This window comes from Gouania willdenowi, chromosome 10 (genome assembly GCF_900634775.1).
Source record: "Gouania willdenowi chromosome 10, fGouWil2.1, whole genome shotgun sequence".
NCBI classification, from domain to species: domain Eukaryota; kingdom Metazoa; phylum Chordata; class Actinopteri; order Blenniiformes; family Gobiesocidae; genus Gouania; species Gouania willdenowi.
Window position 1 is genome coordinate 14015997 of NC_041053.1, and position 15409 is coordinate 14031405.

A 15409-nucleotide genomic window follows, 5' to 3' on the forward strand; every position below is an offset into this window, starting at 1 on the left:
GCTTGTAAATTGTATTGAAATTGTCATTTACAATTTAATTAAGCGCAAAACTGGGGATTCATGTTCCAGTGCTATGGCTTACACATACATAGTTATAATTATTAAAATATGTTTCAGTTCAACTTTTCCCACTACGTGTTAGTTCTCTTAACGGTTCCATGTCATGCTATTTTTCTCCCATCTCCATTTGTTCTAAGAACCCCAAAAACATCGTATTTGAGGTTTATTTTCCCAAACTCGCCTGTTTTTCAGAGTTTTAGTCTCTGAAAAGTCACTTTCTGAGCAACTCTACACAAACAGGCTGATTTACGGCTTACTTATGCATATTCATGAGTGGGCGTGTCTATAGACGGGGCACTGACTTCCCTGCATGTCTCACTCTGTTACGAGCGGGATCACTGATCACCAAAGCAGATTTATTTTTTGCTATCCACACACAGTTGTGATTGTTTTCTGCCAAAAAACTGCACATCACAGTAAAACACATGGATATTTAAGCTGCTATTGAGGGTGAGTCCGTCTCCCCCTCCCCGCACGGTGACGTAGGACCATGTTTTTACACCCAAAAACACACTTTCTCCAAGTTGACATGATAGCGACAACACGTGTCAACAGCGGCAGTAGCAGAAACAATAATAGCCTTCGATGGGCAGCAGTGATAGACTGTAGAAGCACTGGGCGAAGGATGTTGAAATGCTCACCTTTGTGGGCGTGTCTGTTTACATGTCAATCACATCAGAGAAATTCCTGGAGGCGCGGCTTCTCCAGCTCAGTGCCCCGTCAAATTCGTCATCAAAGTGGGAACGCGTCATCAAATTGGAGCGAGGTGTTTGGGCTCACCCTGCAGTAAGAAAGGAGCAAATCACCCTCTAACTAACGATTGAGGGAATCAATGAAAAAAACACTTGTGCGTGTGTTTGAAGCCCTAATAGCACTTTATGATGTTTAAAGCACAGAAAAGTTGATTTAACGTAACATGGGCCCTTTAAAATATGTTTTGATTTCAACTTATCCCACTAAGTAAGTTCTCTGAAGGATCATTTTAACATTTAAAAAAATTGAAAGGGCTATACTTACAGGAAAAAAGGCTCAGTTGCCCAAACTAAAAATATGAACACCAATATTTGAATGGATAAGGAAGGCTAACAAGGTACTATAACTAAGATATGAAAAAAAAATAAGATAACGATAATATTTTTGAGTGTAATTGTAATCACCATCGTAACAAAAAGGGTCAAATTCATGTTTTGTCATTTTGAGAAAAATGCACAAGAAAAAAAAAGGTAACTCGGCCGCCACAAATAAATGTATTTATGGGAAACACTGCTTAGGTCTTTCACACGCTTGTTTCTGCCTGATGTTCAGCTCTGTAAACTGTAATAAAGTGATGAAAATGCTCATTTTAAGTATGTCCAGCGTGTACCTGAGTTTAATAACACTTTCTCCAAATAAGCGGCAAACACAAATAATTTCAAGGTTTTTATACCTCGACCCCTGACAAATGTGAAATTGTGATCATAACCTTTGTTGACCCAGAGATGAGCTTATAATGCACCATTTAGCTCTCTTTGCCATGCTTTGTGTTTAACGCTGTTTGCTCCCCCACTGTCGGGAAAACTTTTTTTTTTTTCTACTTGTCTGCACATGCTGTCAAAGGTCAACACCACAGGAAGTGCAATCATTATGAGACAGCAATGCATATTTTGTTATTGCAATAAAATACATTGATTTATTTTATTGCTTAATTTTGACCATCACCAGCCCTCCCTAATTAAGGGTAAGAAATCTTTTATTATAGGGAGGATATAAAAAGGGAGAGCAGTGTTACACCTAAGTGGAGGGGGAGGGGGAAGGGGAGGGGAAAGGGAGCAGGGAGGAGAGACTCAAGGCAGGAAATAGAAAAGGTGGGGAAGAATAGATTGTTTTGCAGTGAGGGTGAGATGTGAGGTTGTAGAATAAATTGTGCTTATTATGTTGTGTAATCCAGCCAGTATGGTGACAAGTGTGAAGCATAGCTATAATGGTGGTGGCTGTGAACAGGGGGAATGAGTGAATGGTAGTACCTAAAGCAGGTATTTGGGATTAACGTGTCTAAGGTTAAGCCCAGTATGAGTTTTATCCCACATCCCAAGGCGTGCCAGTGCATCATATACTAGTATATGTGCAAAAAAAAAACGCTACTGCAAACCCAGGAACTGCCCTGGGCCCGCAGATGCAGCCAGGCCAGCAGAAAGAGCGGGGGCCAGGGAGCCCCAGGCAACCCCCCCGCGGCCGAGCAACCCCCCAGATGCCCCCAAGATCCCAGGCCGAGAGGCAGCCACCGCCCCCCACACACACAGCTCCAAGCAGCCGAGCACCCAACACAAGTGTTGTGTTGTGTTGGGCTCCAAATGATGACACCTTTGGAGCTATGTTGGCATTTTTTGGGTTAGGTGGAGGGATCTAGTTAGCCTGGAATCCATCCTAATCTCCTTGTATTATTCAATGATTAATACAGGCAATTAATCTGGAAGCGCTCATGAGGCGTTTGAGTTCTGGGGGCGGGACAAACACACACAAAGTAACCAATCAAACGACGAGCGGCCCTGACGACAATAGCGCGACAAGCGTAGATATTGTTCCCTAAACGGAGCCAGCAGAAGAAATTGGCACACATGGTACGGTACAGACTTGTGGTTTTAAAGCATCTTCTTGATGTGATTTTAACAATAATCCAGGTCTTTAAATACAGAGCTGAGTGCAGCTTAGAACTGTTTGTAGGTGGTGGGCGCCATGTTTGTTTTGACACTGCTTGGTACAGGAGATGTGACATTCTTTCTGTACGTCTCTGATTGGCTCAGTCCTTTTCGAGCCAAGGAAGTGAGCAGAAACAGCCTCATTACCATACCCACTTTTTTAGAAAAAGTAAGGAATTGGGTTTGGCTTATCGCCAGGCTAGGATCTAGTGGGGTTAGGATTAGTAGGGGTTAAGGTTAGGGGTTAGGGTAACATACAACAGTTAATGACAGCCTTCATGACACCTTATTGATGCTATAATGACTGGTGTCATGTCACAATAATGACAGCGTAATGTCAGCCTTTAGGTATAAAACTTCAAGTAAAGTGTAACCAATGTTGTTTTCGGCATCAAACTATAATTTTCTTGACCTTTCTCTGACCTATGGTTGTATTTCTATAGTTGTATTTTTGTGCGTTGTTCACACATGCTAGTCCTGTCAACCATTGTCATCAGAATGCCACAAAAGGTGCTACATTTACACATCACTTGCAAATGCACAAACGCACAGTGGGGATAAGTAGGGCCCTAAAAAATCTGCGTTAACAGAATCGCGGATGGAATCACGGAATTGACCAACGCGGAAACGGACAGAATCGGCATGAAACGTCGTCACACTGGCGCAAAGAATGTTTTTTATGAGGAAATGTTTCTGGGGACCGCTTATTAGGTGCCCCCCCCCCCCCCCGTCCTTGCTGCATTAAACTCCGCCTAAGCCACCACAAACACCGTTTTAAAACAACACGAATCATCACTGACTCCTAAATACTGTTCCTGTAAAGCTATTTTTATTTATTTATTTATTAGCATTTATTTTGTTTACTCTCAGGAGTTAAAAACTAATATTTTCTTTAAAAAAATGATTAAAAAAAGTTCTGAAAAAAACAGAATTAAAAAAATTTAAGCGGAAAGCATGGAATTTAGGAAAAAATAAAACAGATTTCATAGGGCCCTTGATAAGTGTTGTTTTCTGTCTTCACTTCCTGAACCTTAAACTAAGGAGCTTCTGCATTCTTGATCAGTATTTCCTCCAACTAAGCTCAACATTCAACCTCAGACAATTGAAATCCTCGTGTACATGGACGTCAGAGCTTTACAACACTAGTTAGGTTAAATTCATGCCTCGTAAGTTCACTTGTGGCTGTGATTTATGAAGTGACAACAGCCCATTTCTTTGGCTCTTTGTGTTCTTTGCATGTCCGCAGAGAACGGGCCTGACATTTCAGATGTTAATTAGATTCAGTTCAGATGATTAGTGGGAGCAATAAGTCTACTCTCACCTACCTCGTGTCCCTACGGCCACATCACAATGATCAGACGTAACACAAGCCTTTTCTGTTTGTGTTATCATGTGTGTGAATAAACAGTGTGCAGCTGCATTTTTAAACCGTTACTGAAAGTGGTACCACGTCCCATAAATTAAGACGGAGCCAAAATGAAAAGCAGAAAAACAAATGGATATGCACGGTGTGTTCAATCTTTGTAAGTGACATGACGGTTCCCAAACAGATTGTTAGATCATCCCTAAATTGATTTTAAAAGATAGTGTAATAGATGTCGAACCTGTGTTTTCCCATTAAATCTTGTTTGTTTGTTGGTTTTTTCTGTGCTGCCAAAGGTGCTTTGCTTATGCTGTTACCATCGTGCAACGATTGCTTTTGTTCTTTTATATTCAAAGTTTGCAAGTTAGATGTGATGTTTCTGAGTGATATTTATGTTTTGAAGATTAATGCTGCAGTCAACAAAGCTTTAGAATACACGGCTTTTGATAAAACCTTTGATTTGTAATAGACTCTAAAAACCCATGTGGTTACAAACAGTACTACATACATTTATATGTTTTTTTTATCTATATTTTAAAGGCAAAGTTAAACATTCTGATTAGTGCCTTTGATTAAGTCAATAGGTGTCTTTGTAATACATCATGTGGAATAAATAAATGGTTAGTAGGGTAAGAGTTACAATATACTTTACATACTATCCATAATTTACTGTACACCACGGACACAAAGCGCACGCTGGCCGTGGTGTTTGCTTGCGTCATCACACCATCCTCTGTCGAATGGGTTTTTCGGTGATAAAAGTGGTGACTATAGCCCAAAAGTGCATTTTGGTTTTTGGACGAAAGTTGTCAATTTTTGGTGCATCACTACACAGAATACATCAAGTTGACATCCCACGCAATATCGCAAATCGCAGTCTGTGATGGAAAGGAGTATATACTATCTACTATATACTAGGGATGACGAGCGTTCCCACTCAAGTTTCCCAAGATGCATTTGCAACCTCCAACAACAAAAACCTGAATCACACTGAGGCTAAATATCTCCACTGATTCTCCACCTTTGAAAGTTCTGAAAGCATTTTAAGTGTGAAAGGGACCAAGTCATTTGATCCATAAAACTTGCATATACACTAGGGCTGCTATTATTTCAATAGTCTAGAATTGCATCGATTTTTTTTCATTAAATTACTTTAACCTAATTTTATAATAATACAAATAATAGAAGTCAGTTAAATGAACAACCAGTTCAATTCCTCTTTGGATAAACATTTTTATTGGCAGACTTAACGTAACTGCACTGGCAGCTGCTTCGTTAAAGAAAGAAAAGAGTGTCCAAAGTACCATGCTGCGATTCACTGAAAGATGGCTAATGGCTAATGTACATAATATAGTGTGTGTGCGTGTGCATGTGCGTGCGTGTCACAATCATAAAAGCGTGAATGAAGCGTAAAGTAATTGTAACATTTTATTTTCTGTGTAATCTTCTAACCACACTTCACTAATACACTTGTTCACATAATGCCTCGCCATGTGGCCACTGTAACTAACTCCCCTGTTAATCAGCCATTATTCAGCCACGTGTATGTTCTTTACTTGACATAATCTACACTAGCAATCACTGATCTAAATGAAATATTTTTGTGAACATGACATCAACATTAGACCTACCTGTTGGCTCCGCTCTGCAGGCTCGATGCATACAGCGGATGCTTTCATGCTGTTATGGAAGCTGATTTTGTCTTTCAGCACACGCATTGTACAGTGTTTTTTGTCCGATTTAGTTTATAATGGGCCAACAGTTTACGTTGTTTTCTTTGCTCTCCCTGTCGCTCGCCTCCGTCTGGATTTAGGATTCCACGCTGTGCACGGACGTGATGTCATTAAAAGCGTAAGTGGTTTAAACGAAGCATCGCGTCAGAGAATTTTGCAACGCATTTTAGTAATCGAATCGCTCGAATAACTCGAGGAATCATTTCAACCCTAGAATAAACATTTCATTTTGCCCACAATTTACTACTGACGATACTTCCGGTTAACTTCAAAATAAGAGCCCTATTTACAAAATCGTTAAAAAACTAATGGAAGACAAGATGAGATGCTTTTGTTTTGAAAAGGGGATGTTGGATTTTTAGCTTGAAGCCGGTCCCAGGATGATTTTACGTTCCGCTCGCAATGCATCATGGGGCGGTTGAGTATGACTAGTGTGCTCACTAGTAGTATACATCCAGGTATTTCTTGCATGCTCAGTATTTTCATACTATCTAATGCGAATGCACTACATACTAATTTTGACATCAAACTTAGTATGAGTAGTACGTTACTATGACATTTACAACAAATTGAGACATTCAAAAGCATTTGCGGAGTTGACCCAGAGTGGTCAAAAGTATTCATTACGGTTTTCGAAAAAATACAATTCTTGATACAATGTACATAATATACAAATATTTGAAGTGCCATAAAACACAGTGACTGTACAAAATATATATGAATTTGTTTTATCATGAATTTACATTAAATGACGCGTCGACGCACATTTTTTTCTTGTCATCAATATCAATTATGTTACTAATCATTTTTTGCATTATTGTATACGTTACACACATTGTGGTTGGTTCGAATCTCAAAACGGTCTATATATTTAATACTGTTTTTTCTTTTGCCCCCCTCAGCATGAATCTCAAACTCCGCCTATGTTCAAAAGGCTCAGATCGCTCTAATAAACAATACAACTTAATAAAGTCCTTTTTGATATTGATTCCTGCTTGAAGGTTGTTTAAAGTTAATGAAACGACAAAAACTACATAATTTAAATAGCACAGACTGACTTTCCTTATGTATTTCATATCAGAGCATCAAAAGTTGTTTGCACAAACTTGAGTCAACATTTTAATTCTATCATGTCACACTTTATTTACTGTTGTGTTCAGTTTTTTGTTTTTTTATCCTCACATCATCATTCCCACATTCTCTTTCCAGTCAGCTGCTGTATGACTTTTACTCCTGCATTCCACCTGAAAAGCTCCAGAAGCAGAAAGTCACCTCCATGACGGAGATCGTCAGCAGCAAACTCTTCCAGAGAAAAGGTTAGAAGTTGTTTTCTCTTCTCTGCACGGAGCTCAGGACAGTGTCACTAACCAGTTAATGCTGGGTTGAACCCAACAGTTATCCAACCTTTAAGGTATTCTGCGTGAATGCCAACAAAGTGGCTTAAAAACAGTGTTCGGTTATCATCTAAAGGTAAAGATGACATTAAATACCATCAGTCAGTGATTGCAGATACTGTATGTAGATATAGGCCGGGAACCAAGGCCACTCCTCGATGTTTTTTTTTTTTTGCTATATGCTCTTATCTTCTACATTGAGCCATCACAAGTTGATAACGACCACCCGCAACTCGCCCCCATTTGGTCTCAAGGGCCAAAAAACACCCTTTTTGGGAAAAGCTTCTTGCAAAATGATCTAACTCTGAATATTAAGGTACTACAGCTGACTAAATCCTCATATAACCCTAATTTTTTGCATGGTGTATCCTGATACATAGGGAAAACTAGCAGAAAATGATTCTGGGAATAGCTGTCTTTTCGTTACCATACCCCAAAAGACAAGAAAAAAATCTGTCCGCCTGACAAATTGTTAACTAAAGTGATCATTTTCAAGCATTTTATTATACATATTGCCTCAACTGTACATGAAAAACGCTTCAGTTGAAGTCCAAGATGAGTTTTCTATCTAAAGAATAACAGCTGCTATGACCAAAGTTCCCCATTGTACCTCAAATCGGTGAAAACTGAACTTTCAAGCATTACCATTTTATATGGGATTAACCTCTTAAACCCCAGCCACTTTTCTCCAAAAATCATATACCCATAAATAACGTTTTTTCTAAGCGTCTATATGACCTACATGGCTAATTTTGTTCAGATTGAAGTAGGACCCTTAGTGGTTACAGATGATGTGAAATTTTGGACATTTGTGATACTGAGTGTCAATAAATTATGTTTTAAATACAGAAATCTGTAGTCCGTCCAAAAAAAAATTTGAGATTTACATCAAATATAAAGCCAATTCTCAGTAGTGAAGGCTAAAAAAGGTGAAATAATTTAACTAATGTATGGACGTCAACTGCAACTATGCCAACATTTTCAACAAGTTTGGAAACAAGTGTGTAACTGTAATATGTCAGTCAAATTAATTCAAATCATTATTAGTCTTATGTTCGACCACTAGGTGTTGCAATTTTGCTTGAAATAAACACATATCTATGTTTATTCAGGTTTCTGCTGTGCCATACGTTCCACTCTTTGATGCCGTTACGCATGGGTGTTATTCAGCAATGCTTTGACCAATCAGGACGCTTGACACAGCGTTGTAAATTTTAGAGCCTGTAGAAATTGCGGATATCAAACACCATGGGACTTGTGATGGCCCAAGGTATATGATAACAAGACATAATAGTGGAAAAAAGTAGCAAAAAACATCCTGAGGAGTGGCCCTGGCTCCCAGCCTAATAAACAACATGTTGGTTATACTGGAGAGGTTTTCTACCTTTACTATTTTCTGTATAAATTGGTCTCAAAGGGTCATTCTTTTATTGTGTAAAATAATAAACCACACTCTCGGTATCTCTGATTCAAACCACACTTATTTTCCTACAAAGGAAGGAACTGTTTATTGCCCTAACATGTCATTTTAGCCTGGCTTTGTTCTCCCATCTGACATTACAATCAGTGTAATGGTGCCCTGTGAGAGAACATCTTATTATAATCAGCGCAAGTGGCACCGACTGCCAAATGTGGCTCTTCTTTGATGAAAAAGTCACTTTCTGTAAAAAACAAAACAACATAAACAGATAATTGATGCTCTTTTAATATATCCATATTTGTCTCAGAGATGGTCCCATTATTAGAAAGACACTCTCGAAGGTATGGATTTTTTTATTTTTATTTATTTAACAAGATAAGTCATTGAGAACAAGTTATCATTTGCAATGATGACCTGAAAGCATTTTGTTTGTGTTGCCATGGTGCCAGTATATACTGTATATATGCGAGTGTGTGGCCAAGTGCATTTCCAGCACCAATAGTAGTTTTACTCCAACAAAGTGACAAACCTGTAATGAAGGAGATTAAGATTATCTACAAAATGATTCCTGATTAAGGCTAGAAAATTTACATAATTTGAAATATTTCAATAAAGGGGTAAAAAGCTCTCATATTTTCTTCTTTTTAAAGCTGGATCCATTGTGAATTGGATAGGAGGATAGAAGAGCTAGTGAATAGAGGACTGCAGGGTAGAGTAACATTGTTCAGTTTGGCAGTGAAATTTTGAATTTATTTATACTTTTAGTCTTCTGATGAAAAAACCTGTAAATTATTTAATCCAAATTATTTTTATCTTCAATCAAATTTCTGATCATTGACTGAATTTATAGAAGATTTTGTTGATGCCAAATTACTTCTTTGTTAAATATTAACTGCTTTTACAGCATCCTTTTGTCACAAAAAAGAAAACCTGATGTAAAGTGTGCTAGAGAGACCTTTTCTGATTGGCTGATTGTATTAATTGAAATAAATGTTTTTACCTTAAAGCAACTGAATGACTGGTTGAAATCAGCACAGGTTCTTTGGTTTTAGTCCTTGATTGCATTTTTTTTTTTGTCGAGTTTTTATTTTTTAGCGACTATGTCAATCAATACAGTCATAGTTTTAGTCACCCTGCCTGTGTTTGCATTTAGTATTAGTCTAGTTTTGTCACATAAACAAATGTATGATAATAAAGGGCAGAGCAGCATTCCCAAGGCTCATGAATTCAAATATCAAAGGTGATAATGACTAAGGATCCATTAATGCTAATTTGCTTTGATCGTCCGACTCGTTTGAGTGGTGTGAACTCACAAAGTTTAGAGCTGATCAAACGTGCAAATTCTAGAGCGATTGTTTCTGCCCTTCCCGGGGCGTTTCCAGCTAAAGTCTACAGCGATTATTTGCGCTGTGAACACAATGTGCACTTGTGCAGACTAATAACAGAAAGTATCGGAGATAACGAAGAGCGCATGGCATTGTGGGTGGTCAGGAAGAGCTGGCGACGACACAAAACAGGGCTTTAAAACCACCACTTTAAAATCACAGGAACGTGTTTCTGCTCAAGTGCTGAATGTTGTGAAAGAAAAAATGGAGAAAGCACAAGTTTCTGAGCACTCTTAAAGGTGCAGTCTGCAACTTTCAGATCCCTCTCTTCCCCTCCCTCCCTGCTGCTCTCTTGCCCTGCCTCCAAACTTTCCAAAGTCCCTCCCTCAGAGGAGCTAACAAGCTAACGTTAGCCAGGCAGCAACATCACAGTAATATAACACGCTCTGCTAATAGCATATTACTGCAGCGCTTCTTTCTCTCTATGTAGACACACCAATCTAGCAGCAGCAACAGCAACACAGTGCTACTTACAGCAGCCCACACTGCTGCGCGCACACGAATAACAGATGTACCACAGAGTTCTAGTGTAACAATTACAAATCAAACATAATGTAAATCAAGCAGCAGTAATTACCTTTCTAACAGAAAAGTTGCTAATTCCATCTACTACTCCTTCAGACCATACACTGTAAAAAAAAAAAAAAAAAAAGATGGCGCTCTAGCTCCGGAAAAAGGGCGGGGCCTGTGAGCAACAGCTGTCAGACAGCCCATCAAACCCAATCCTGGCTCTGATTGGTTCTTTTTGCTCGGTCGCGGTGCATTCTGGCAATCTGCCAAAGGCTGCAGGAGCAGCAGGAGGGACTCAATGAGTCAGTTATTTTCACACAAACGACTAGTTTGATGTAAAGCTGTCCTTACATAGTGACAGCTTTAGTAAATATGACAAAAAGTCACTTTTATAAGAGTTGCAGACTGCACCTTTAAGTGCTCGCTCTGACCCAATAATGAGAGCTTCTTCTTCAGGTATGTGTTTTTCTGCCTAGAGAAGTCTCTACTCCAGTAACGGTGCCCTCAACTGCATACACGGAGTTTGCGGTGGGGCAAATTAATTCAAGAAAATAACATTTATATATATATAATGTACATGTACGGCTTTGATTCTAACATTACTGTTAGTTTCATGTCACAGTTCTACCTCAGGTGTGTAGTATAAGTTTTCAGTGAAATAGTCCCAAACTTTTGAAACTTTAGGTTGGTTCTTCTGTTGCGCAATTCTTCTTCACAATGTAAATGGTGAAGTGACACTGCGCCCAGCAATTCATGTATGGTACTGCAGCAAAAAATGAAGCAGAAAGCGGCCGCCGGCCTGATTTTATCATGAATTTACATTAAACGCCGCATCAACGCACATTTTTGTAGTCAATGTTATCAATTATGTTACTAATAATTTTTTGAATGATTGTATATGTTACACACATTGTGGTTGGTGCAAATCTCGAAACAGTCTATATATTTAATTCTATTTTTTTCTTTTGCCCCCCCCGGCAAGAATCTCAAACTCCGCCGACACTAGTGGTTAGCTCATGTAACTGCACCAGAGGCTGTTTGGAGCGGATCAGAAGTTGTTCTCTGAACGCAAACCAAGCCAAACCAAGGTGATAAAATGATCAGCTGTCCGGGACTAAACAGTTGTGAAATCACCTTTAGTCATAGGTGCACAGGAATATCACACAAGGAGAAGCATGTTCTTAAGAGAAGGAGTCGCAGAAAGACCGAAGCTGCCTTTTGTTTTCGAGAAGGAAAGAATATAAGTCTGAAAGATGGAAAACAATCTCAGTTTGCTGAACAGACGTTATGATGCGACTCTCTTCAGGTCCTTGTGCGTAAGTTACAGTACATTGCTTAATAAACAATGTGTTTGTAGAGTAACTGTGACTATGACTAATGGTTTGTTTATTCTCTTTGTGTTGGCATTGTGATAGACGAGCATCCTGTTTAGGGTAAATCTCACTTTGTTCCCCTGCTTCACACAACTTGTGATGTTTTATGAATGTCTGGAGCACAGGTGGGCCTGAAACCAACCCTATGAGGGCAAGTAGAAGTGGCTCATCGCACACATCATAGGAGTTGGCAGTAATTGTTAGAAATCCACAGGAAACAGATGGGACCAGGTCTGTAAAAAAAACTTACACAGTGCTGTTTGCCAGGGCACTGCTGTGTCATCAGCCTTCACAGGGCATCTTCAATGCACACGAGCAGCTGCTAAACGCACTAGTCCATTGGCCCTCTGACATTAGCTGTAGCATTTAGCACTGGGTCTTGCTAGTTCATCCTCATTTTCAGCACTGAGTGCAGAACGAGAAGTGTAACCTGCACTTTAAAGGGGACATATTATGCTAAATCCACTTTTTTAGCCCTTAAATGCATTTTGTTGTATATTTAGAGTGCTTAGAAGTACAGAAAAAATCTAATTAGTCTCTTCAGGTGCTCCGTTGATATCTTTATATTCTGTTTTGGTCATATTTTTTGATTTTTCTATTCTCTATTACGTTTTTTGAACTATTACATCACAGTATTTGCAGCGGAACTGCCAAATTAGGACATCGACTCCAGGCCCAACACTTCGAGCAATCCGCCATTTTTATTTCTCGCTGCGATTTTGTAGTCCAAGCTCAAGGATGCCGAAGTTACGAGAGGAGAAATCAAAATGTTCGGTTGTTGGATGTAGTAATCCACACGCTTCATTACACCATCTCCCATCATCAGAACCTTTTCGAAGTGCCTGGTTGAGTTTTATTTTTTACGGAAATGTACCCACATCTGTGGGTAAGGTCATTTTTGTGTGCGCGAAGCACTTCAAGGATGACTGCTTCTGCAACCTCCACCAGTATAAAGAAGGATTTGACGAAAGACTTCGTCTGATTGAGGGTTCAATTCCTTCTATCTTTGGAGACGACGAACAGAGCACTTCGGTAAGCTGTAAATAACGCTAAAAAGTGTGATGATAAGACATCCCTGTCATTGTTTTGTTAGCATTAGCAGTTGCTTAGCAGTTGCACCGTCTTCAGACTTCATATATTAGCTCTGTGTGCTCGTTTTAGATCCTTGATGATATGGCCTACGTGATTTAATTTAAGTCTAAAGTTTTCATTAGTCATTTCATTTTGCCGGTTTTGTTTCCAAAAAGACTGTATTAAAATGCATTTCGTGACGTTAGCTTGGCGCTAGCGTTAGCTCGGTGCTTGTGTTAGCTCGGTGCTTGTGTTAGCTCACCTGTTAGGGTTCTGCAGGTTCATCATCTTCATTTTCATCTCGCTCCGCCGGGTCCGACTCTGGCTCGAACATGTAAGGCTGGATGGACAAGTCTTCTGTTGTTGACATTTTGTAAATAACCTCTGAATAAAAAGTTTATGCGCCGCTACATAGCCGTATCTCTTCTATCAAACTACAAAAATGGCCGAGCAGGGTGGAGTTGAACCGAGTGTCACCTGAAGAGGGGGCGGGGTATGAAGTGTCGCATTTAAAGAGACCGCACCAAAACGAGTTGCTCTCAGAAGCACATCAGAAAAGGGTAGAAAAGGGGCCTGTGGAGCTATAATAATGAGGAATTCAGACCCAAGCATTGCAGTTCCGCTTTATATAGACCACAACTGTATGATTTATATCTAAAAAGAAAGGATTTAAAACCATGATATGTCCCCTTTAAGACACTACTGTCACACATGGGCCCCATGTTGGTGCTAGGGTTTTAGTGTGCGTGTGTGCCTGCGTGTGTGTGTGTGTGTGTGTGCGCGCTTCTATGTGTGTATGCTTGTGTGTGTATGTATGCTTGTATAGGATTGTGTGTGTGTGCGTGTGTGTGTGTGCTGCCTTAAATGTAGTTTCACCCTGTCGGTTGAGTGTAAAATGATTGATTCCTTGAAGGTTAAGGTTACAGCTTGAGCCTTCTAGCTAGCTGTCAAGATGCTAACAGTCACACTTTATCACCAGGAAAAAGGGAGAAAGATCAAAGTGATGAATGAAAGACAGAGTGGAGAAAAGAAGGGACACAGGATATAGTCACAGCCTTCATATTGATGCACATCTCAATTTTTTATGAACAATTTTCAACGTGTTTTCATATTTAAAACAGGGTGAAGTTGTTTTCAGGAATGTGACAAATTGGAAAAAAATATGTGCAAAGTTTGGCTTATCTAGTTTTTTAGGTGAAAAGAAGGGCACAATAAAAGAGGGTGGATTGGGAAGATGAATGGCAGTGATTTAAGGAGGTAACAAGGGATGTGACTGGTTAGAGGAGAGAGCGAGAACTTGAGTTGTTTTGCTAATAAACAGTCTTGCAGTGATTAAAGTTTAAAGCTGGCTCACAGACAAATTGCTATTGGGCTGTTGGTCAGTGACACCTATAGCTCCTCCTCTGCCCCATACCTCTCCACTCTCCCACACATTGCTCTTTTTAATTTGTTCCTTTGCACACTGGCCTTCCCTATTTCGATCTGCACCTCAGCAAATCAGGCCTGACACCCTAGTCTAATTGAGATGCATTTTAGCATTGGGATGGTAATCACCAGCAGGCATGTATACTACATCGTCTTCCATTCAGGGGCCAAAAATATGTGGTTAGGCAGAATTATATATTTATACTGCCTAATTGCTCCCGGTGTGCTGTCACTGCATGGAAATACATATTTAATGAGAGAATATGTTGGTCTGACTGTCCAAGCCAGACCTGTCAAGCTGACACTGTCATGGGGTGGTTTGCTGGTGGAGGACCTGAATGCTGAGCAGGAAAGAGTAGTGCTCAATAATTTTGCCCATCAACTGTTAACCAGTATTAATGAGAAAAATCATAAACTACAGAGCCCCAGACATGACATGGTAAAAACAAAAATACTAATGAGTACGCTCGAAATACTAATTTGTGCACATGAAATACTAAATTGTAGCCACGAAATAAGTATAACGTGCACACTAAATACTAATTCGTGGTCACAAAGTAGTAATCTGTTGCCACAAAATAATGCCGCAGCTTCTATACTGTGAGGGAGGAGCTAATCAGGATCTAATCAGATTCACCTGTGTCACAGGAACATGAGGAAAGAGAGAATACTCCACTTCACACTAACACACTGACAAAAACTGGAGTGAAATACACACAGGCTACTGTATGTTTGAAATGTCACTAACGTACTATACACTACAAACTCAGTGAGTTAATACTGTCTACTATATATACAAGTATGATTAGGATGATGACCGTTCCCACTGAAGTAGACTTCCAAGTTTCTGAAGATTCATTTTGATCCTAATGACAAAACCTGAAGCACACTGAGGTTAAATATCTTTGATTCTCCACTTTTGAAAGTTTTGAAAGCATTTTAAGAGAGTAAGTGACCAGAGGGTTTACAGAGGGACACGGTCAAACGCCTTCTCCAGGTC

At 39.5% G+C, this 15409-nt stretch overlaps 1 protein-coding gene across 3 annotated transcripts in view; it reads left to right on the top strand.

Annotated features, from left to right (window-relative positions):
- The window catches only part of dock2 (dedicator of cytokinesis 2), a 223951-nt gene that overhangs the window by 48899 nt on the left and 159643 nt on the right, over positions 1 to 15409 (top strand). For all 3 annotated transcript variants that reach the window (XM_028459358.1, XM_028459359.1, XM_028459360.1), the window contains one exon: positions 7041 to 7147. In XM_028459358.1, coding sequence (XP_028315159.1) covers positions 7041 to 7147 — 107 coding nt within the window. The remainder of the gene's footprint in view (positions 1 to 7040; positions 7148 to 15409) is intronic.